The sequence below is a fragment of the Acomys russatus genome, chromosome 1, assembly GCF_903995435.1.
Source record: "Acomys russatus chromosome 1, mAcoRus1.1, whole genome shotgun sequence".
Lineage (NCBI taxonomy): Eukaryota > Metazoa > Chordata > Mammalia > Rodentia > Muridae > Acomys > Acomys russatus.
In genome coordinates this window covers 51,371,964-51,394,191 of record NC_067137.1, presented here as the reverse complement: position 1 = coordinate 51,394,191, position 22,228 = coordinate 51,371,964, and the positions used below count along the sequence as shown (strand labels likewise).

Sequence of the window (22,228 nt, the reverse complement as noted above, 5' to 3'; positions counted from 1 at the left end):
CTTGTATTGCATTTTACTAAGAATGCACTTGTGGAGATATCTGTATACTCTTTCAATTTTTTTTATCATATGTTACAACATTAAGAGAATATTAAAAGGATGGCCCCCAAAGACATTGCCACCTATTCCAAATTTATAATGCCTTTTGTTTGTGGGATAGTTATATTACATGTAGGTGTTATGGTGAGCTGGTTATTGTTTTCATTCGGATATTATTCATGATATGAGGAGATATGATTGTGTGTCAAGTTGACAAAGGGTGGACTTATGATGAATATTCTTGGTTGTGAACTTGACTATGTCTAGAATGAAGTACAATCTAGAAATGGAGGGCACACCCTGTGAAAGATATTCTGTTTAGTTTGAATTCACTTCTAGTCCAGACCTTTGAGGTAGGAAGACAGAGGCTTTTGAAGGGTTCTTGACCTTTAATCTGGGCCACACTTTCTGAAGCTGGAAGTCCATATAAAGACATGGAGGAAGGAAAGTTTGCTCTTTGCCTGCTTGCCCTGGCATTGCCTGCTTGCCCTTGCCTTGCTTGCAAGTCCATTCCTTCACTGGGTTAGCAGCTGCTTCTTCAGGATCCCAGCCTATAGAAGACCAGCTGAGACACCCAGCCTGCAGGGACTGAACAGCTACTAGCTTCTTGGACTTCTCATTCACAGCTTACCATTGTTAGATTAATTGGATAGTGATGGCAGCCTGTAAGTCATTCCAATAAACCACACACACACACACACACACACACACACACACTCACACATACAGTGGGGTGGAGAGAGACAGAGAGAGAGAGAGAGAGAGAGAGAGAGAGAGAGAGAGAGAGAGAGAGAGAGAGAGAGAGAGAGAGAAGGAGAAGGGGATTCATTTAATAAGTTCTGTGAATCTAGAGAACTCTGGCTAAAACAGTATTACACTACACAAATGCTTATTTTTGGAAGAATTCACATATAATATATTTCATGCAGAAAGAGACTGACAAATAAGAATAATGTTTATATGTAGGATTCACATAGCTTATTATAGTCAGTTTTAAAAATATTTGTATTAGTGTGTGTATGTGTGTGTTCATGCATGCGTGTGTTACTATGTGGCAAATATGTGCTATGATGTGTGTGGAGATCAGGGGCTCATTTGTGGGAATCAGGTATCTATCATTTGCATCCTAGGAATTAAAGTCAGGTTGTCAGGCTTAGCAATAAGCACCTGTACCCACAAATCTATCTTCTGTCCATAATCACAGTAGTTTCTCAAGTTTCTAAACTTTAGGGTTTTTTTAGCCTACCTTTACAATTTTAACCTAATCTAATGAATTGCTATATTTCTTGATTTAGTTATTCTACTCTTTTTAATCACTTCTATGAATAATTTTAAAAGCAGGATTCCTCACCAGAAAGAAAGGATAAGAGAAACACAGTCACAATATCATGTATGTGTGTGCGCATGCATGTGTGTACTCATGCATGTGTGACTGTGCTGGGTGTGCATTCATGTGTGTGTTTTTGTGTGTCCTTGTGACTCTGAGATTTAAACTATTGGGAAATTAGTAAACAATTAATTTTCTATCAGTGAGTACCATTTTGGACTGGGGAAATTCTGGACAAATAAAAGATTAGTTTTTTTAAATGTGAATGAAATCATTGAAAAATTTTGGATGACAAATACACTGATTAATTTTTAGACAAACTTTCCTGTAACAAGTATCTGCTAGCAATAACTGTGTGGAGAGCACCTACTTAATGATATTCCAAGTACGAAGTCTAACTCTTCCTGGCAACACCTCTCTACACTTCTGACTTTAGTGTTTCTATGTAATAACGTTTGCTCAATACTATTCAAACTTTTGATAGAAGTCAACGATTTAAAAATAAAGCAATATTTAAAAAGTTATACATGAGGAAAGTCATAATATTTTGTATAAATATAAAACACTTCAGATTTTGGAGTTTCAAATATTGCTAATAATTTCAAGGTGATCAGTCTCTAAGAATGTTGGCACTGTCATGAAAGTTGTGAGGGAATCATAGCTTTTTAATTTTCCACTTTTTACTATTTTATTTTGGTGGTATGCTATTGAGACTTTCCTGATAGGCAGATATGTAAGAAAGCAACATAAACTTCCTATGTTGTTCCTTAGGCATCTGTAATAATCACCGTTACCTAGCTGGTAAGTTGCATGGCTGACTCTGTCTATTCATAGTTAAACCTATTAGAGCTAAAATGACCCAGTTCCTTGTGAATTCCTCACACTTTGGTTAAAAATGCTTTTAGAAATGTTCATTTTAATATTTTTTCAGTTACATACTGTTTGACTATAATGTCAGGTAGATAGGGGAGTGTTTGCCATAACCTAACCATAATTCAATGTGCTGATTAAGATACCATTAAATATGACTTACTTCACTTCTGTCCATACAAATGTATGGAATGTAATTTGATGCCTGGTTCATATTTTCACCCCAAATTCAATTTGCTCAGTTTTATCTCATCGTGCATGCAGAATTAACATTTTCCGTTTTATGCCTGACTCCTTATAGGAACTTTAATGATGAACATGTTTAAATCAAATCTACCCTGACAGCCACATAGTTGATATATGAATGAGAATAAGGTAATTATTTGTTGAAAATATCTAAATAACACAGCTCCGTTATGAGCAAATGTACAATTATAAACTGACCTCTTTCCTTTCAATACTGGTGATGCTTGGTTTTACTTCTACCTATTACTTGGTGCCAATTGAATCTTGTGCTAAACAAAAGTATCTGAGTATGTTGGTCTTTTCTCGCAGGTGCTTCATATATATTATGATGATATTGTGTACTACATGTTTGCATTTCCCCCCAGTAAATATTCAGAGATGTGTTACTTTAAATGATTATTGAAGAGTAGACCGTTGAAAGTATGGTGATTTATGTGTGCATATGTTAATAAATGTGTGTGAGGAAGAGGAACTCTGTGTATCTCACCATCTATCTAACCATCCTATCTATCTGCCCATATACTCTCCTAACTGAGGAGACAAAAGAGAGAGGAATCAGAAGGCCATTCGAAGCGCCTGTCTGTTCATATTTGAAAATAGTTAATATAAAAACAGTTTTAATAAGAATAATTTATTTTATTAAAGTTTTTTTTTAATTTGTTACCACATACTGTAATGGACTTGAACTAAGTCTTTTTAAGAGCTGCTGAAGAATCTCAGCCATAACTCAGTAGAATGCTGGATGAAAAATAATGTTTTAGCTAAAGGCCTTTATGTCTTTTAAAATGCAAATACCTCTCCTTTTGTCTGCAATCAGTCATTTATACATTAATGGGAGTGAATTTATTAGACATCTCTCTGAGGTTAATTTAGAAAAAGGGAGCGTACAGATGAACTTAGTAGCTGCAGAGACATGGGGAAGATTAAGTATTAAGGGCAGGAGTATGGAAGATAACGTGGCCTACTTTATAGTTTCACTTAAAGGCAATGCTGTCTGTATTTAACACACTCATTTGTATTTATAAACACACATAAAGAAAATGTCTGCCTAATGAGCAGAATGTGACTGCATGTTTCAGAATTGTATCCAACTAGTTCACTGTGTCTCAATGGAATGATAATATAATTAAGCAAATTACTTATAATTTTGTTCAACTCTGAATTAAGTCAGCAGCAGAATTCCCAACCAAAACACTGACTGAAAATATTTTGATCTCATGAGTGCTCTCAAAGACAGCAAGCAAGTGAACTGCCTGGCGTCTCACATCCTGGTGGCTAAGAGACCTGGGCGTTTCATGCACCAAAACTAGTCTTTCACTATGTACTTATGACAATTCTTTAAATATGCTTTGAACATATAGTGCAAACTATTTCTTAATTCTTCTTATTAAAAAGTAATTTCTCTCTGATACATAAATATAATGGGGCACTTCTTCATGATTCCTGGCACCTAACACGCTTTCTAAAGTTAAGAAAAACAAACCTCCCCCTCCAAAATATGGTAAAAAACTTAGCTGTCACTTTTAGTCCAGTTATATAGAGGGGAAGCTGAAAGTTTTCATTATTATAAAGTTTCCCAAAAGAGAAGGGAACTCACAGTGGTCAGTTTTACACTGCTTCACTTAGGTATTTTAGAAGTATGGAAATTGTTGGCTTTCATTTCAAATGTCACCAAACTTATTCTAAAGACAGAGCTGATTGATATACATAAGTTGCTGTTGCTGTGTCTCTCAAACCTTATTGCAGAAGCTCCTTTTTTATTTTCTATTTTTAAGTAAATGGTGATTAACACAGAGCATCACATGGCCAGAGTGTGGAGAATAAGTGATCGCAGAGCTCTCAGCCCTAAGTGTGACTTTATATACACCCACTCAGTGATCATTGCAGGTGACTGGATGGAAGGTGTAAGAGCCAATGGTGGTAGAAGCTTAAAAAGAAACAAAGCTTTCTAGACATAAATGAACTCACAGTGGCCATGCCAGTGTGCACAAGGCCTGGCTAAGCTCAAGCTGGACAGATGAGCTACATGGCGGGGGAAGATAGGTATGCAGTCCCACGCCCTAGCTGAGGAATTATTATTAAAGATTGATAGCTACCAGGAGAAAGAGTTAGTCTTCTCCAAGGGGCTGATCCTTGGTACGTTTAACACACTCCAGTTGACGGCCACATACCTAAGAGAATATAGGCAGCATTAACAGGGCTTTTTTTAAAAAAAGGCCAGGATTTTAAAATAATGAGAACACAGAGTTGGGTGGGTATAGAATAGGTGGATCCTAGAGGAGATGTGGGAGAGAATGAGTCCACAATGATAAATTCTAAAAGAGTTTATAAAAATATATTTAAAAAGTACAAAAAGACAATGTCTGTAATGACCCTGACACACTAATATCACACCTATTTCTGTATCAAAAAATTAAAAAAATAAAGTACTATAAATATTAATATTCAGATAAGGGTACCTATAGTTAGTTTTATTATTAAATTTATTTTTACACATTAAGTATAACAGCTAAGAAGTAGCAGAATAAATTATTAATCCAAACTTAGGAGTATTTTGATACGTGACTAGCTATAATGTTGTAACATTCACCACATTGACAATTTTTACGTTGTTCAATTAACAAGAAGGAAAGACTATAGTAATTGGATTTTTAAATATTCAGCTAAGAGGTCTATCTGGAAACACAACTCAGCCAGGCCTGTACACACAGTGAGTTAACAAAGGGAGCAGATGCTTGAACTGGACTGGCCTTAGACATGCTTCTCTTACTACTCCAATGAAAATGTTCAAACACTGCAGTATGGAAAGCGTGGTTCTACTCTCTCCTTTCACACTCTGTGTGAGAAACTAGTCTTGACATTTACATAGCGGAGAGGGAGAAGCAGGCATAGGAAAATCCTCACTTCACCATGGGTCTGTGATAATAGCGGTAGCCGGTGTCCTTGTGGCTTTATTTCAAGCATATAATCTTAAAGTAAAGGTTTCTGGTGAGAAATTATGAGGCCAAGCAAACTGTGTGCCGAAAAGTCCTATGAACACACAGGCATGCTTGTCATACATCTGCCAGGGAAGAGGACAGGCACGAGCCGTGAGCTCAGATCGCTCAGGGGTGAGCGGAATTGTCAGCTGAGCCACTGAAAGTCAGCATGGAATAAGAATAGAAAGAGCAGAAGAACATGCCACATATGCATAACATGGGCATTAAATATTTATGTATAATAGTGATATACACATGAAAAGAAACCTGAGAAATTACTACCTATATTAAATATGTGCATAACAAAATATTTGTAATGTAAAAACAACAAGTACATTGTAGTATATCATAACATATAATTTGCATTATTAGAAGACTGTTAGCTTGATCTTACTCTTACTAAGGTTCTAAGATAATTCTAATAAACAGAACTTTTATGGATAGTCTTAGAAATATATATATATTTAAATTGAAATGCCTTTATATTTAAATCTTGTAACATAATGCAAGATGATTTAGACATCATTTCTTGTCTGAAGAGATTTAGTATAGATTATTTAGTATAAACACAATATTTACATCAACATTTCTACAAAACAATAATTGTACATATTATCTACTCATTTATATAGGACAAGCTGCTCAGTTTTCTGTATGTTCTTCAAATTTTTATGATTTTATTTTTAAACAGAAATGCCAAAAACCTTATTACTATAGAAGGTCAACTAGAAAACACACAGTGACAGAACTAGAAATCCATCATTATGGGGTAATGAGCAGGAAAGGAACTGCGGCCAGCCACCTCCAAACCTCATTTTTGCAGTAATCAAGCCATACAACTGCACATTTCAGTTGTAGCCCCACCTTGGCTGGTACAGACACATGGCACAGGGGTGAGGGCCTTGTTGTGTTCCAGACTCGTTCACATTTCTGCATACTGTTCATCTCTCAGCGTCCAGTGCCTAAGAACTGGGACCTCTTTGCCTCAGGCGGGAACTGTCTGAACTCTGACAGCAGTTCTTCCTGACCACAGAAGAGATTAGCCACCTCTGTGAAGACCTCCTTCTTGGACATGCCTTGGAATAGACAATTTTTTTTACTTGATTAAGGGCTTATAATTTTTTTCTTTAAATAATTTATTCAGGTTACATTGCAATTGTTATCCCCTCACTTATGTCTTCCAGTTCCCCCATCCTTCTCTCTTTCACTCTAGTCCTGTCCCCTCAGCCTGTGACACAGTCTATCAGGTCTCATCTGGATAGCCTGCTTACCCTTCGTCTGAGTGCCACTAGGGCCTCTCTGCCAACGGTAAGTGGTCAAATAGGGGGCACCAGAGCTTATGTCAGATTCAGTCTCTGCTCTCCACACAGCTGTGGAGAATGCACTGACCACTGGCTAGATCTGAAGAGAGGGTCTAGGTTTACCGCATGCATTGTCATTGGTTGGTACAGCAGTTTGAGCAGACTCCTCTGGATCCAGATGTGCCAGCCTTGATGGTTTTCTTGTAGGGTTCCTGGACACTCTGGATTCTACTGTTTCCCCATTCTCCCATACCTCTCTCACTTGGAGTCCCAGTAGGAATTCCCATCATCTGTCCAAATCCCCCACTGAATGAAGACTGTCAGAGGACATCCCTGTTGGGCTAGTGTCCAATTATAAGTGAATATATACCATGTGTGTCTTTCTGGGTCAAGGTTAACTTATGCAGGATGATCATTTCTAATTCTATTCATTTGCCTGCAAACTTCAAGATTTCCTTGTAGTAGCTTTGTAATAGCCGAGTAGTATTCCATAGTGTAAATGTGCCACAGTTTCTTTATCCATTTTTCTACTGAGGGACATCTAGATTGTTTCCATGTTCTGGCTATTATGAATAAGGCTGCTATGAACGTAGTTGAGCAAATTTCCTTGTTGTGTAGTGGAGAACAGGTGACTCTTCGTGTGAAGCTGACTCTTAGTGTGAAGCTCTTCCTTCTGGTAGGTGTGTATGATCTCCAGAAAGGATCAGAAAGTGGGTCTTAATCTTGTTCCCACAGCTGATAGAGTTTTTGAACTCCACAGAGTCCGACTCCGGGGCACCTGGCCTCTGTTCTTCCTGTAGAACATCTGCCTCAAGTCCTCTCCATGGTCACCATGGCTGTGGGAGTTCTTCCAGCTGCTCAGAGGTGATTGCATGTTCAACTAGCCATTCTTGGGAAGGTCTATATGGTATCCAAGTAGGAGGAAAGCATTAAAGCTCACAATGAGGTCAGGGTGCTCATGGAAAAGCTGAGTTACACATCTGATCTCACCAGGGGTGATGATGCTCAGGCTTTTGAACTCCTTTGTATTCTCCAGGAAGCCATTTTAAGTGCCAAAGTGGATCTTCAACTGGTTGAGGTCCTCCATGTGCACCGGCACCTTTGCGTGGCCCCCAGAATGCAAACATATGTCTCTGAATCCTGGGTCTGTGAAGCCTCAGCCTCCTGCATTCCCCATGTAGGAAGTCAGATCAATGTCTCTCAACTTTTTATTTTTATGTAATTTTTATAGTTGTACTGCATTCTTATTATAAAATGTTTTAATTGATTTGTTGCCCAAACACTTCGTCACCATCTGGTTGCAGTAAGTTTATCTTATGGAGGATGTGTGACACTTTTACCTTCAATCTTTGCCACATTGAGATAAAAAATTCCATTTGATGGAAGACATTGCTCACAGTTTTAATTTAAGCCTGGCTCAGAAGGGAATATCAAGTGTACCAACCATTTCGCATATTATTGATCTACTTATATTCAGGCTTTAATGTCACAACCTTTCCATATTTTGTTTTAGCTACACAGAGATAATAGTATTAATATTTTGTATTTACTTATTTGATAATGTCTGATTTTATAGAACACTTTATTTAGTTAAGGGTGGCCTCAAATTCATGGTAATCTTCCTGCCTACTTTATTATTAATAGTATTAGATATATTTTTGAAGTTGAAAATATTATACGCTTTTATACATAAACGAAAGGGACTATCTCCACTTTGGTGTCTTTGATTACAGTATCTATCACGAATTAGTTGCCATACCCAACATGAATGACTTATATTATAATGAGGTTGAAGCATAAATTCCCATAACTGTGCATTCTGTTTTGGTATTTCTTGTTCCTTGTTTCTCTGGTCATTAGTAGCAGATATTAACTTTCTAAAGAACAGCAAAAGATAAACATATATTGTGAAATATCAAAACATTCTCAGGTATATATTACTTGGAATAGTAGCATAATACAAGATGATGTGAATATCATATCTTTCCTGAAGAGACAAGAATAAAGTCTTTTTATAAAATAACTGGGCCTTTGGTACAACAATTTAAACATTGGCAAGAATGAGCCAATTCCAAAAAGAACTCAGTGTATAGCTTATTTTACTTTCACTGCACAAAGAATGTGCATTTTGTTTGTGGAGGGAAAAAAACTATCACCAAAGAAAGATGAAAAAAGAAGTAATACCTTAAATATGTTAGAATCCGCCATAATTTAATCATATATAGTTACCTGGAAGACTTTTTCAGGTAGGTTTGGAACAAAAGTAATAAGCAACTTAACATATAATTTTGGGAAATCCTACCTTGACTTGCAAACTTCAGCTCTTTTGCATCCGTGAGTGTGGGTCTTTTGTCAGAGCCTTTTTTCTCTATCCGTCGATGGCTTCTTTTTTTTTTAGACTCTCCCCAAAGATTAGATCCTCCATGCATGCTCGGTATATTCAAAATTGCAATTCCTTCCAGAGATATGTTTATTAAATCTATCTGTACTCCATCACACTGAAGGGACAGAGAGAGAGAGAGAGAGAGAGAGAGAGAGAGAGAGAGAGAGAGAGAGAGAGAGAGAGAGAGACGGAGAGGGAGAGAGATTATCTTTTTTGTTTCTTATTTTTTTTATTTTTTAATAATGCTATTTTAAAGTCATCTCAATATAAAGAAGAAAAATGCAGTAACATTAACCAGTTACCATCCATAACTCTGAAAAATAGGCATACCACATATGTGTTCTACTTTATAAGAAACCTTTGGGATAGAAACACATTTGTTTCTATGTAAACTGTGGGCCAAGGAGGTCAAGTTTAGTGATGAAAAAAATAGTATGATCATTTCCTCTTTTGAATGACAGATTTGAACTCCATGTGCTCCTGTCTCTACATCTGGTTTAGATTCCTCTCTCCTCTCCTCTCCTCTCCTCTCCTCTCCTCTCCTCTCCTCTCCTCTCCTCTCGTCTCCTCTCCTCTCCTCTCCTCTCGTCTCCTCTCCTCTCCTCTCCTCTCCCCTCCTGTCCTCTCCCTCCACTCCACCAACCCTACCTTTCCTTTTTCTCGCTTCCCCTCCTCTTTTCGTTTCTTTTTCCTCCTTTGTTCCTTTGTTCTTTCCTTCCTTCCTTCCTCTTTCTTTTTCTTTTTTCTTTCTTTCTTTCTTTTTTTTTTTTTTTTTTTTTTTTTTTTTTTTTTTTTTTTTGAGGTGTCAGGGAATGAAATGGACTGATAGACATTTATAAAGGAAAACTGATCTCAATGCCAAAGGGTGATCACAGAGGTTCCAATTACTGTGAAGTGAGTATGAACTCACTTTCTAAGCACATCAGAAGTACTGAGAGGCACAGCTGTCCTGGTGAAAGTGGAAATCAGATAGAATTGAGTGAGGCAGATGTAAGCAGGAGCAAAACAAGGATTCTTCAGCCAACATTACTTGTAGTTGCTGGAATCCTGAGATATATATTTTTTTCTTTGCAACAAGTCACCTTGTTACAAATGTGCTAAACTACTACTACCACTTTATATAGCTAGAGTGGTCAGTTTTTAGAGTTTTTTAACTTTCTGTTCATTATTGTTGGTAGATTTGTGTGGAAGATTATGAGGTTATTCTGTAGTCCTGTGTGTGTGTGTATGTGTGTGGGCATGTGTGTGTGTGTGCAGGTGCCTGTGCAATCCAGGAGAGGGCATCAGATCGCCTGTGACATAGTTACCAACATGTGCACTAGAAATTTAAGTTGTGTTTTCTGGAAGAGCAGTAAGGGCTACTAACCACTGAGTCAGGTCTTCAACTCCTATTCTGTATCTTTAAGTGATAACTTGTTTATTTTTTGCTTTAGGTGTTCCAAATTGATAGTGCTTACAACTATCTCAGAAATTATTCTTTCATTTTCTATTTTAAACTGAGAAGAGACACAATTTGAAATTCTTTCCAAGCACCCTGTTAGGGACAAACACTTCACAAGTAGCAAAGGGTTGCTACAATCACCGTGCCGTACTATAATTAAGTCATCACTAACTTAAACACTAACTTTAGTTCTCAGGAAAGCCATGACCTTTAGTCTTTGAAGAAGTTAATACTCCATAGAAATGACATCAAAACCAACTGAACCCCATCCGTTTCTACATTTGCCTCATCTTTATGAAGTGACATTTGTATTGTGCATGTTACCACAGTAACAATGCAATGAGATACAGCGACACATCTTGAACTCACTTGACAGAGGAGGAAACAATTCTGGAAAACTAGCTAAATTTTCATTTGACTTGCTTCTGTGAAAAGGACCCCGTTTCTGGGTGATGTGTTTCATTTTTTCCAGAAACAAGTACATTTTCTTCCTTTTTACATATTAAATTAAGATCATTTCTTTTTACTAAGGAATTCTGCTCCTGTGTATATTCACTCACCGCTATATATTCTAGATAAACAGATATTAATTTCATAATTAAAAGTAATCTTGTGTAAATACCCTGCAGGCCTCAATGAATCAAACACATACTGTGTGTCAGGCCTCCCACTGTCTTCAAGTGGAACGCACTGGCTGGATAATTAGATAGTACATATTTTTTAACCTTATTTGCATGCATATTATATCTTTTGCACACTGACAAGCAGCAGTAACAACAAAAGTCAGATTACCGCAGGGAATTCCCACAAAGAAGTCTTCATTCCTTATAATTTGCAGCCTAAATTAAAATAATTTGATCTTTGACAAGGATGAAATGTCAAGCAGAAGGGGGTCCTCTACAAGCCACGGCCTGTGGCTTCTGAAAACCGCCTAATTTATGTCAGTCACTTCTTAATACATATTTAAGTATTACACGAAAAAGATGATAAATATGCAATCTGACACCTTTGGTATTTCCCTGCTGTTAATTTATAAAGGTCTGGCTTCCCACAAACTGACTAAAATCATTTAAATAACAGAAGAATTGTGAAATAAGCTGGATCTGGGGCCTGGCTTCCATTTCCACTCAATATTGAACACAGCAGGTAGCGCACTAAGACAATTATGTGACGAGGCCTTAGGACCCCGCTGTGACAAGTTACTTTCAGAATTAGTGAACGAAGATTCCTTTGTTCATCTGCAGAAAAGGAGAGCAAGGTCTCTTCTCATCCTCTGCCTAATTAAACTAGTGGAGTTAGGTGAGACAATGGAGCCACACCAGTGTGTACGACCATGCATGTTTTCCATCTTCACAGCCATCTCGTGTGTGCTTTGAAGGAAAAGGAGTGACTTGTTCTCTGAGAAGTGTGGAAAAGAAAACCAGCAGCCACAGACTCTCAAGGAGTCCGGAGAACATGAAGGGAAGAGTGTGGCTGTCCCTCTGAGTCCAGGACAGTGACTTAAGTAAATCTGTGCCTATGAGTGCTTCAGTGGCACCAGGCCACCTTTCTCTATTTGCTTTGCCATCATGTTCTGGAAGGTTGCGTGTTGGTGCTGATGGAGTCAAGAGTTTCAGCACACCAACTGAGTTTATTAAAAAAAAAAAAAATAGAGCTGAGGTGATGGTTATGAAATATAAACAAGGGATAAGGCCAAATCAGGTAATGTTTTTGCGTGCTTTGAAGATTTGTGATTTTTTTCAAAAAATTTAATTAACTGCAGAAAAAAGCAAAAATTTAAAAGCTAACAGCTTCAGTGCAACAAATTCTGAATATTTTTGTTAAATACAAGGTCATGAACATCTTCTGTGGAGGGAACATGTAGGTCATATTGTGAAGCCACCACAGACATCTTATTTCCAGCACAAAGTTCCTTAAAGGGCAACTACATTTTTTTTCTGCCGATATGTATTTAGCCTTATTTTATAAAACTTGAAGAGTTGAAGGTATAGGTGTTAAACTTGATGAGACAAATTCAATGACTGGCTTTAGTTGTCTATAATGAATTAGCTTTTATGCCTGTATCAGTTAAAATTGTTAATAATTTTATTCAATGAAGCATAAAACAGTAGCAGGTTATGTTAGTCGTAGGACAGGCCGCTGGGATCACAGTGTGGAACACCGTAATTAATGCCTTTCAAAAATCTGTTAACAAACAACAATAATCCTATAGTTGATTTTACACCCATGAGGCTCTAGCATTTATTAATTCCTTATATAACTTAGTTGTTTTTTGAAAAATCTCAGACTTTACTACCTTCCTAGATTCACTAACACCAAAGAGCCTGGCTATCCTATCAAATGGGCATGCGAATCCTCTGCTTGGCTTTGGTACATGGAAGGAAACTGAGAACCTGTGCCCTTTGCTGCTCTGATCTCAGGCACCAACATGAAGTTGAGGGATACCCTTTACTCATTCTTGAAAACACTTTCTTGTGATTTTGAAATTTTTATTTTATTTATATTTTTGCCTTTTGTAGTAAAGTTAAATCATAACTGAGGATCTTCAAATTGAAACTCCCAATGTTAAATCATTGTTGCAACTTCATCATTAACATAAATACAGTATACCTTTAATTAATTCTGTAATTAATATAATTATTTTTCTTATAAATTATTAAAAATGTTTAACTATGCAATGAAGATTTTTATAGCATATCTTTGATTCATGGTGTGTATATAAAAATTAAACCAATAATGGAGGTGCATTCCTTAGTACTAGACATGAGGTAAAATTTAAAAATACATGTGTTTTAACTATTATTATGAAGTACATTCCCAAATATTTATTTGATTCCAAGTTTTTGCTCTTTTTAGAAGTAGCTCCCTGCAGAAAGAGCATTGTGACATAAACTACACACAGAAAGTGACTTGTTTTTGAAGAATCTGACATTAAAACATATAACCACTGTTAGAGGTTTTGTTGTTACTGCCATGGTTTATTCCTCATTAGACATTTCTCAAACCATAGTTGGTATGATTTTAGGCCACATAGGAAGCAATAGCAAGCAGAATCAAATTTCCGAACTGCTGATTTCTTATATTTAATTATGAAGTAACCTTCAGGGTAGAAAGTCATATTCTACTAATGTGATAAACTAGATTCATTAAAATGTGAGCAGAAAGACACACTTGATATTGCTACACACACACACACACACACACACACACACACACACACACACACACACACGATATACAATAATATAATGGGGAGAACACAGAGTACTGACTCCAGTTTATAAATGCTATAGTAGTGAATCCTTAAGCAAGCCAGAAATGCAGAACCAAAAAGCTAGACTATGTTAAAGCATGACTCTATGATAAGTAACTCAGTTCTTTTCCAGATTTCTTGAGGAATATCTTGAATTGCTCTCCTCCAACCATGTATTGTAATGCTATATGGAACAACACTTATTTTAGCTGTATTTAGAACTTTAAAACTCAATGATTTCTATATTTATTTTCATTAAATACTTAAAGCAAACGTTTTTCTTGAAAATTCAATACTCTGTGACACATATAGCATTGCTCTGTGGATTGATAGACTTTCATTCTGTGCTCAGGGAAAGGCACAAAGGAGGAGAGGCACAGGAAGGCTTAGGGTCTCCAGTTACACTATAAAACTTGATAGGCTGAGGTTAGGTGTTAGAGGAGGAGGGCTCCCCTTTTTGAGGACTATAGGATGGAGGAAGAGGGAATGAGGGGGGGAAACAATTGGGATGTGAAAATTTTAAAGTGCAGAACAAGCAGGTAACTTATATTGCTAATTTGACTATATGGGAATAGCTCTGAGACAGGCTGGGACATGAATGTCTAGGCATAGACAATGCTTCTTGTTGGCTACAGAACCCCTATGAATTACTGTTAGATGCCATTCTTTGTATGGCATCAGTGAAGATTTACAGATGTCTTTTTTTTTTTTCTGCTCATACAAAGAGCAGAGAACTAGCCTTAATTGTTCTGTGCATCACACACACATACCTTATACATTTAGAACTGTATAATGCTTGTGAGAAATTATATTTTTTCAAAACAAAAGAACTGGACACTGATACTGGATCAGACCTGATAGAATGCATTCCTATCAGCATGCTGAGCACTGACTTGCTGCATCCTTCATGTTCCAGAATCAAGTGTTTCAGTTGCTGGTCCTCATCAGAACAAAACAGCTCCCAAGACACCTTCAAAGAAAGCTTCCAATCTCAATTGGTCAAGCATTTCAGACTGTCCCACACAGGACTCTAATTAAGCCTGGAATTTCTCAACATTTAGAAACTGGACCACAAATGCTATTCCTAGATTGTTTAATCATTTCCTCAATTTTATTTGTGCCCTTACAGAGGTATAATTCATCCCAAATCAGCCTGAAGAAACCTTAAGAAGATGATGTCCAATTCCTTTAAGAAAGATTGGGTACATTTTTTGTTGCTTCCTTGGGCTATAGATGTTTATTTTCAATTTGAGTTGGTTATAAATTATTATTTGTCTTATTTAGAGAGAAAAGTCCAGGATCAGATCTCTCTCTCTCTCTCTCTCTCTCTCTCTCTCTCTCTCTCTCTCTCTCTCTCTCTCTCTCTCTCTCTGTCACCTTCCATTCTTAGGTTTGGAGATAAGAGTTAAAAACAAAGAAGTGGGAATATAGAAATATATAGGAAAGATAGAACAAAAAGTATATTAGTGAATCTACTCCTCAACTTAATGCCTTAATTGTCACTCACAAGGTTATTTTTAATTACTGGTATAGAATTTTGTATATAGATGCAAAATAAGTTTAATTTTAGATACAGTGGTATAGAATTCAAATTTAAGATTATTCTTCACACACATTATATATATTTCATTCTAATATGTGGTACTGTACTCATATAGCTCAATTATAATATAAGGTTTACTTCCAATACTTTGAAAGTGCTAGTGTAGGCTGCCAAGGATAAATAAATTATATGAGTTAATTGTTAGTTGATCAAATTATGGTCATATCAATCAATTACTAGGTAAAATAGATAAGGCCTTCCAAAACCTCAGAGACATACAGAATATGGCAGCTAAAAGGGTTTTTATAATTTTAAAGATTCATTGACAATGAGCCAGCCTAACTCCTGGCAACACCCAGACTACTTCCAAGAGGATGATGAGTAGCAGAGAATTTCCTTATGGACATGGCTTCAAATGTGACAAAGAAGCCACTGGGCAAAAGGTCCTCATTTCTACCACAGACAGGATTTTGCCTAAAAAGGGCAAGCATGGATGCAGGCAGAGTCGACAATCAAATTCTGACAAGACAGGATAAGCAAGTCCTCAATAGTTCATGCCTCACAAATATGTCTGTCATATATATTGGGCCAGAAGGCTGAAGATGATGCTCCACACTATATAGAGTTTTGGGTGACTGCTCAGGTAGTCAACTGTATCTTATCTTCTCATTTGGGAAGCTGCTAACCTGCAGCCCCTGTATACTCATGTAATCAATTTTATTCCTTCTCACGCCTCTGATGGGGTGACCCTGGACAGTTTAGTTTTGCAATTAATTTTAGTTGTTTGAGGATTAAGATGTTTTTAGGTCTAGATAAATATTTTAAGTTGATAATGATGAGATATGATAGATATTGATTTACATTCAGAATTTTAGATGCACCAAGATAGGAAAGATGTTTTCTTAAAGGCTGTCAAATACAAATAGCTAAAATATTAAGAATGTAACATTTATATAATTCCTGACTGTTTCATGATTCTTCTTGCTGTATGTAGTTTATTGTGTATATATGGAATAATATAAATATATATGTAAAAAATAAAAAATATTTAAGAAAAAAAGAAATAAAGAAAGACTGCGTACAACTACAACAACAACAGCAACAACAAAGCCATAGTTTGGCTTTTGCTACAGATTTTCCTAGAGCAGAGATTTTTTTTTTGAAAGCAGAAATGTTCAAATTCTACAATATAAACAGTTTCATGACTTCCTGATTTTTGAAATTAAAGTGATAGCATAATTTAAAAATAAACTCATGTAAATGTATATTTTATAATAACTACATATATAATGACATAATCAGGGCTGTAGAGATCGCTCCATCGGTAAAGTGCCCGCTTCGTAAGCCTGAGGGCTTGGGTTTGGATCTCTTACACTCAGGTATAAACAGGGTGTACTGTGTGTACTTCACTCCAGGGCCACATAGACAGTCAGATCTCTGAAGCTTACTGGCCAGCATGTCCAGCCAACGTGGTGATCTCCAGATTAAGTGGATAGACTGTTTCTCAGTAAAATAAGTGGAACAGGGATAGAGAAGGACTCCCTATATCAACCTATGGTTTCCATATACATGTGCAAATACACATGGGCATATACATAACATGTACACACACATATCATACACACAAAGTAATCTTAATACATGCAACTATATGTACACTATTACACTGTATACAATTAAAAGACAGTCTTAATTATTAATAATATATCATATAGTATAAATATTCATGATTGCACACATATAAATACATGCAGATACTTCTTTCTTTCTTTCTTTCTTTCTTTCTTTCTTTCTTTCTTTCTTTCTTTCTTCTTTTCTTTTCTCTTTCTTCCTTTTCTTTCTTTCTTTCTTTCTTTCTTTCTTTCTTTCTTTCTTTCTTTCTTTCTTTTGGAGGAGGAGTCCCATCTTGCCCATCTTTAAGCTGACATCCCCCACCAGGTCAGAGTGGTGGAGCTGTTCAAGACAGTAATACAGGAGAGCTGGGGTGTGGGACAGTACAAACTGGGTACTCATTAGTCCAGTTTAGGTCATGCTGGTCCCCTCACATCACAGTCCCCCCCCAGGTCCAAGATTACCCTGGTTCAATACAGAAGAATGTTCAAGTATTGTGTAGAGAGCCAGTCAGGGGTCTGGGCTACCCCTCACTACTCCCCTGGACCACGAGCTGAACACGTTATATAAAAAGTATAGAATGTCAGGATGGATCTTAATTGGAATCTTATGTGATCATTACAATTTATTCTGCTTAAGGACACAGTTTTTGTTTTCCCTAACCATTCAGTCTATTTCTAATATTTAGTCTTATTTTCAGTAGACCTTCAGATCTTTCTGAAGTCTGTCTTTTCTTATTATCTTTGCTTTCTTTCTTGGAGTTTTTACATACTATATCTGTAATGAGGAATGGCAACCGTGTGAACTGAGAACCTTAGCTAACAATTAAAATGGAATAGAAAGGATATATTTTAACATTTATCTGTGAAAGTAAGCAGACTTTCAGTGCACTATGTTTTAAACTTATGAGATATTGAGACCTGAAAGTGTAATGGTTTTGTTTTCCAAGTTTTTTTTAAATTTTATTCAGCTAATTTTTAAAGCTGTCATATTTTTCTTCATGCTGTGCACAGCAAATTATACTGTTTTCCAAATTTTTATTCCGCTTTTCTTTTATATGATATTAAAACATCTCATAGTAATACTTTCATTAATTTCAAATAGTACTACATTCAGTATGATTGACAAAGGTCATATTTTAGAATCTTGAGTAAAACTATATGTTAAAAGTATATTTCTTACTAGTGTCCACAACACAACACCAAAAAACAAAACAAAACAAAACAAAACAAAAAACCCAACAACACAAGCCACTTCATACTATTACAAAAGTGAACCATTTTTTTCTTACTTCTATTTCTACGGATTCATGTAGCTTCTTGCAGGTGGCTGAGAAGGTTTCAGATGTGCCAAACTCAAAATACCAAAATTTGTTCTTCATTCTGAAAAAAGGAAAAGAATCAGTTTAGACAATCACCATATCCAAAGGGGTTAAAAAGAAAGTAACTCTATTTTGTCTTATTTTCTTGTTTCTGTTGCTGTGAGCAAACACAAGGAGTATAAGCAATTTGAGCAAGAAAGGGTTCATTTCACTTGTATTTACACATCAGAGCCCATCATTAAAGGCAGTTAGGAGCCGGGCGTGGTGGCGCACGCCTTTAATCCCAGCACTCGGGAGGCAGAGGCAGGCGGATCGCTGTGAGTTCGAGGCCAGCCTGGTCTACAAAGTGAGTCCAGGATGGCCAAGGCTACACAGAGAAACCATGTCTTGAAAAACCAAATAAATAAATAAAATAAATAAATAAATAAAGGCAGTTAGGACAGGAACACATGGCAGGTACCTGGAGGCAGGAAGTGAAACAGAAGCCATAAAGAGTCTGCTTACTGGGTTTCTCTCTTCGGCTTAATCAGTTTTCTGCTTTCATTAAATCCCCAGGACCACCTTTCTGGGAGTAACACCACCCACAATGGGCTGTGCCCATCCTTACACCAATCACCATTTAAGAAAATTGGCTGCAGTCTTGCCTATAGGTATATCTTAAGGAGAATCCCAAATGAGAGTTTCTCTTCTCAAATACCTCTAGCTTGTGTCAACTTGACATAAAACTAATAATCATTTGAATGTTAAAAGTAAAAGAAAACATTTGAGGGCATGCAGTGTGTAGCCACATAAATTCAAAGTGTGTATGTTAGTGTAAAATTGAATGACAGTGCCTGATAGGATTCCAGGGGTGTGCTGATCTTACAGAGGCCTGAATATCATTGACTTTTCTATCTGTTGTTATCAGACTTTAAAAAAATTGCCTTAGAACTCGTAGTTCGTGTGTCAGAAGCAACTTGATTTTAAACTATTAACTCTAAACACCATTAAGGGTAAAAAGAAATATAGAGTTTTCTGTGAGAAAAGAGAAAAAGATTTAATATGCTAAAACTTCTAAATAGCTAACTTTTCAAAAAGAAAGGATAGAAATCATATTTATGAAAACTTGCTGGTTACCAGAAAGCTAAAAATTACTAGGTAAGAAGCATTAATTGTTTTAACCAGATTTATTTTCTCATATGAATAATAGTAGAAAATCATGACAGTCTGAAAGCATTTAGCAAGAAAGGATAATGCCCAGAAGCTGAAAAGAATATATTAAAAAAACCTCAGTACCAAATTAAAGTAATAGACTTCCTTTTATGTCACTCAATGATTAAAAATTTGTCTATTTTACAAGGTAATTAAATTCCTGGTCACTTACTGTAATTTTGCAGAGTTTGGCAAGATGTTTATATTATTTAAAATACATAAATATTTTATGAATATATTTAATTCTTAATTATTAACATTTATGATAAGTAATATGCTTTCTTAGAAGAAAATAGAGGTAAATGACATACATATTTTCATATACCAAAATGATATTGAGATTTATTATAATATGTAAATATATTTATCACATTAATTTCTTCTGTTTTTAATAAATATTAATAGGTTACCATTTTATCACATTGTGAAACATTTTGACATGAAGATATTCTGAAAATGTGCTACTAATTAATTGAATAGTCTTTGTTTTGAATGCTGACATGGAACTTAATGTTGAACTTATTATTATGGTTATTGAAATAAAACTTCTGATATAAAGTTATAAAATATGCAAGTAATCTTTTTTATCTAGACATACTCAGTAATATTTAGGTTCATAAGGGTTTTATTTTCATATGTAATTTCTATAAGCTCTTTCTGTTTCAACCACATGCAAACCACTAAGCTGAAGAACAAAGTTGATATCAAATTTCACAGGATCTTACTTTTCCCAGAGATTATTTTTTTTAACTTTATAGCCTGATATTACATATGTGAAAAATTAAAATATGAACCATTGAGATGTAACAAGAATAAATTGAAAAAAAAAAAAGAATAGCTAGTGCTTTGGATCTGTGGACCTGTGTAACATTAACAATCGCTAAAGTTATATAAAATTTTAAATATTTCCCTACTGACTCATTCTGACAAAATTACATCACTGTATATGGAAACAAGAAAATATTGGTTAATGTAAGATGTCATCAAGACATCCTTTTAAAAACATAGCATTTGTATTTGTACTAATTCATTGAGAATTCCAAACATGCATATGATGTATTTTGATCATGAGTTCAGTCATTGCTTTTTGGAAAACCAGTTTTTTACAATCTGCAGGTGTAACATTTGGGTCAGCATTTTCTCCAGATATCTGTGGATTCAGTCATCAATTTGTTTACTCATTCAACAAGTATTCAGTTGGACCATTCATCTCCTCTGTGTTAAGTTCTAAAGATACGAGTCCAAAAGTTCATGCTATATTATGGGCAAATGAAAAAGAATGTGGCAAAATTACATGCAAGCATAAAAAATAATAATTAAAATGTCAGCTAAAAATATTAGTATTGAGTGAGCATTCATAAATGACTAATTTTGCCTCAGTGAACCCAAAGGACTTAAAGGAGGTAGCAGATAAATAAATTACTAGCTGAAACAATGGAAAGAAATAGTTGAATTCTGGCCTTCCTGGAAGTACATCCTGACATAGCAGCATGTTGAATGAACATGGACTATCAGGTTGGGTGTGGTCTATTTCAAAACTTGTATGCAGAAGGTAAAGGCTATGATTGACATAACACCGAAAGAAGCTTATGATCAATGCAGTGACATGATCAGCTTTATTTTATGGATGGGTAGGAATGGAGACATGGGCTGAATAATTAAAATAACAGAACTGCTGAAAGAAACATGATGGAACAGTGAAGATGTCAGCTTATGCCAAGTGGCTAGGGGAAGGGAGGAGAGGTACAGTTCAAGAGACATGGGAGAAGTAGACTCCACAGCAATTGATAGGACTCTTTTGTACTGGCGTGTTCTATACCTAGGTTACCTTTGAGTGGGCATGTGGGAACATGAAAGGCCACATTTCAAAGGTTTTGTGGACTAAATAATACATTGCAGTTGTAAATTAAATATATGTATGTGGATCAGTGTTTCATGCAAATGATAATTCCCTTTGGTTTCCATTCTGCCTATCAAAGTTCATCATACTTTCATGTAAATATTGTTTCAACAGACAAACACTTGTTTCACAAAAACATCATAAGAAACAGAAATCTTGAGAATTTACATGCAGCCTTTATTCACCATATTAGTTAGCATTACTGCTCATGTGCAGAAGCTACTTTAAATTCTCCATTATTACAACCATTTTATGCTTCGCTTCGATAAATATATGGAGGCAATAAAGAACACATAGAATCAGATCCACATGACAAATTAAAGGCTGTTAAATTTTATTTTTTTAAACCAAACTGGTCCTCAGGATGTAGAAATGCAAAAGAAGCACATTTAGGCATGTACGCCATCTATTTTTATGGTTCACAATAGAAAATGATCTGAATAATTCACAGTAAGATTTGTGAGAAAAATCACATTGCTTTGGACTTGAGAATCTGGGAACTGGACATTCAATTGGTATGATCTGATCACATAGAATCAAACTTATTGTATATTTAGACAGGATTTATAACTCCAAGTAAGATGACAATTGCCCTACAAAGTCCACATGCAAAAATTATGCATGTAATTATAATTTTAATTAATATACGAAGTCTCTTTCCAATGAATTTAATTGTAAACCTGCAATTAATATTCAAAATGCTTGGCTACCAGATGTTCAGGTAAAAATGAAGAGCCAAAGTCCTATTTACCAGGTATTTTTTTCACTAATAGTAAATTTATCTTTTACATTTTCAGAGAAATATGAACTGTGCAACATTTTGT

At 35.8% G+C, this 22,228-nt stretch overlaps 1 protein-coding gene and 1 pseudogene across 1 annotated transcript in view; both read right to left on the bottom strand.

Moving 5' to 3' along the window:
• Positions 1-22,228, bottom strand: part of Dgkb (diacylglycerol kinase beta) — a 696,235-nt gene that overhangs the window by 166,483 nt on the left and 507,524 nt on the right. The window contains exons 22-23 of the mRNA XM_051145066.1: positions 18,284-18,374; positions 9,064-9,259 (exon numbers count right to left, since the gene is read on the bottom strand). Coding sequence (XP_051001023.1) covers positions 9,064-9,259; positions 18,284-18,374 — 287 coding nt within the window. The remainder of the gene's footprint in view (positions 1-9,063; positions 9,260-18,283; positions 18,375-22,228) is intronic.
• On the bottom strand, positions 6,223-8,969 carry LOC127195288 (paired amphipathic helix protein Sin3b-like; annotated as a pseudogene).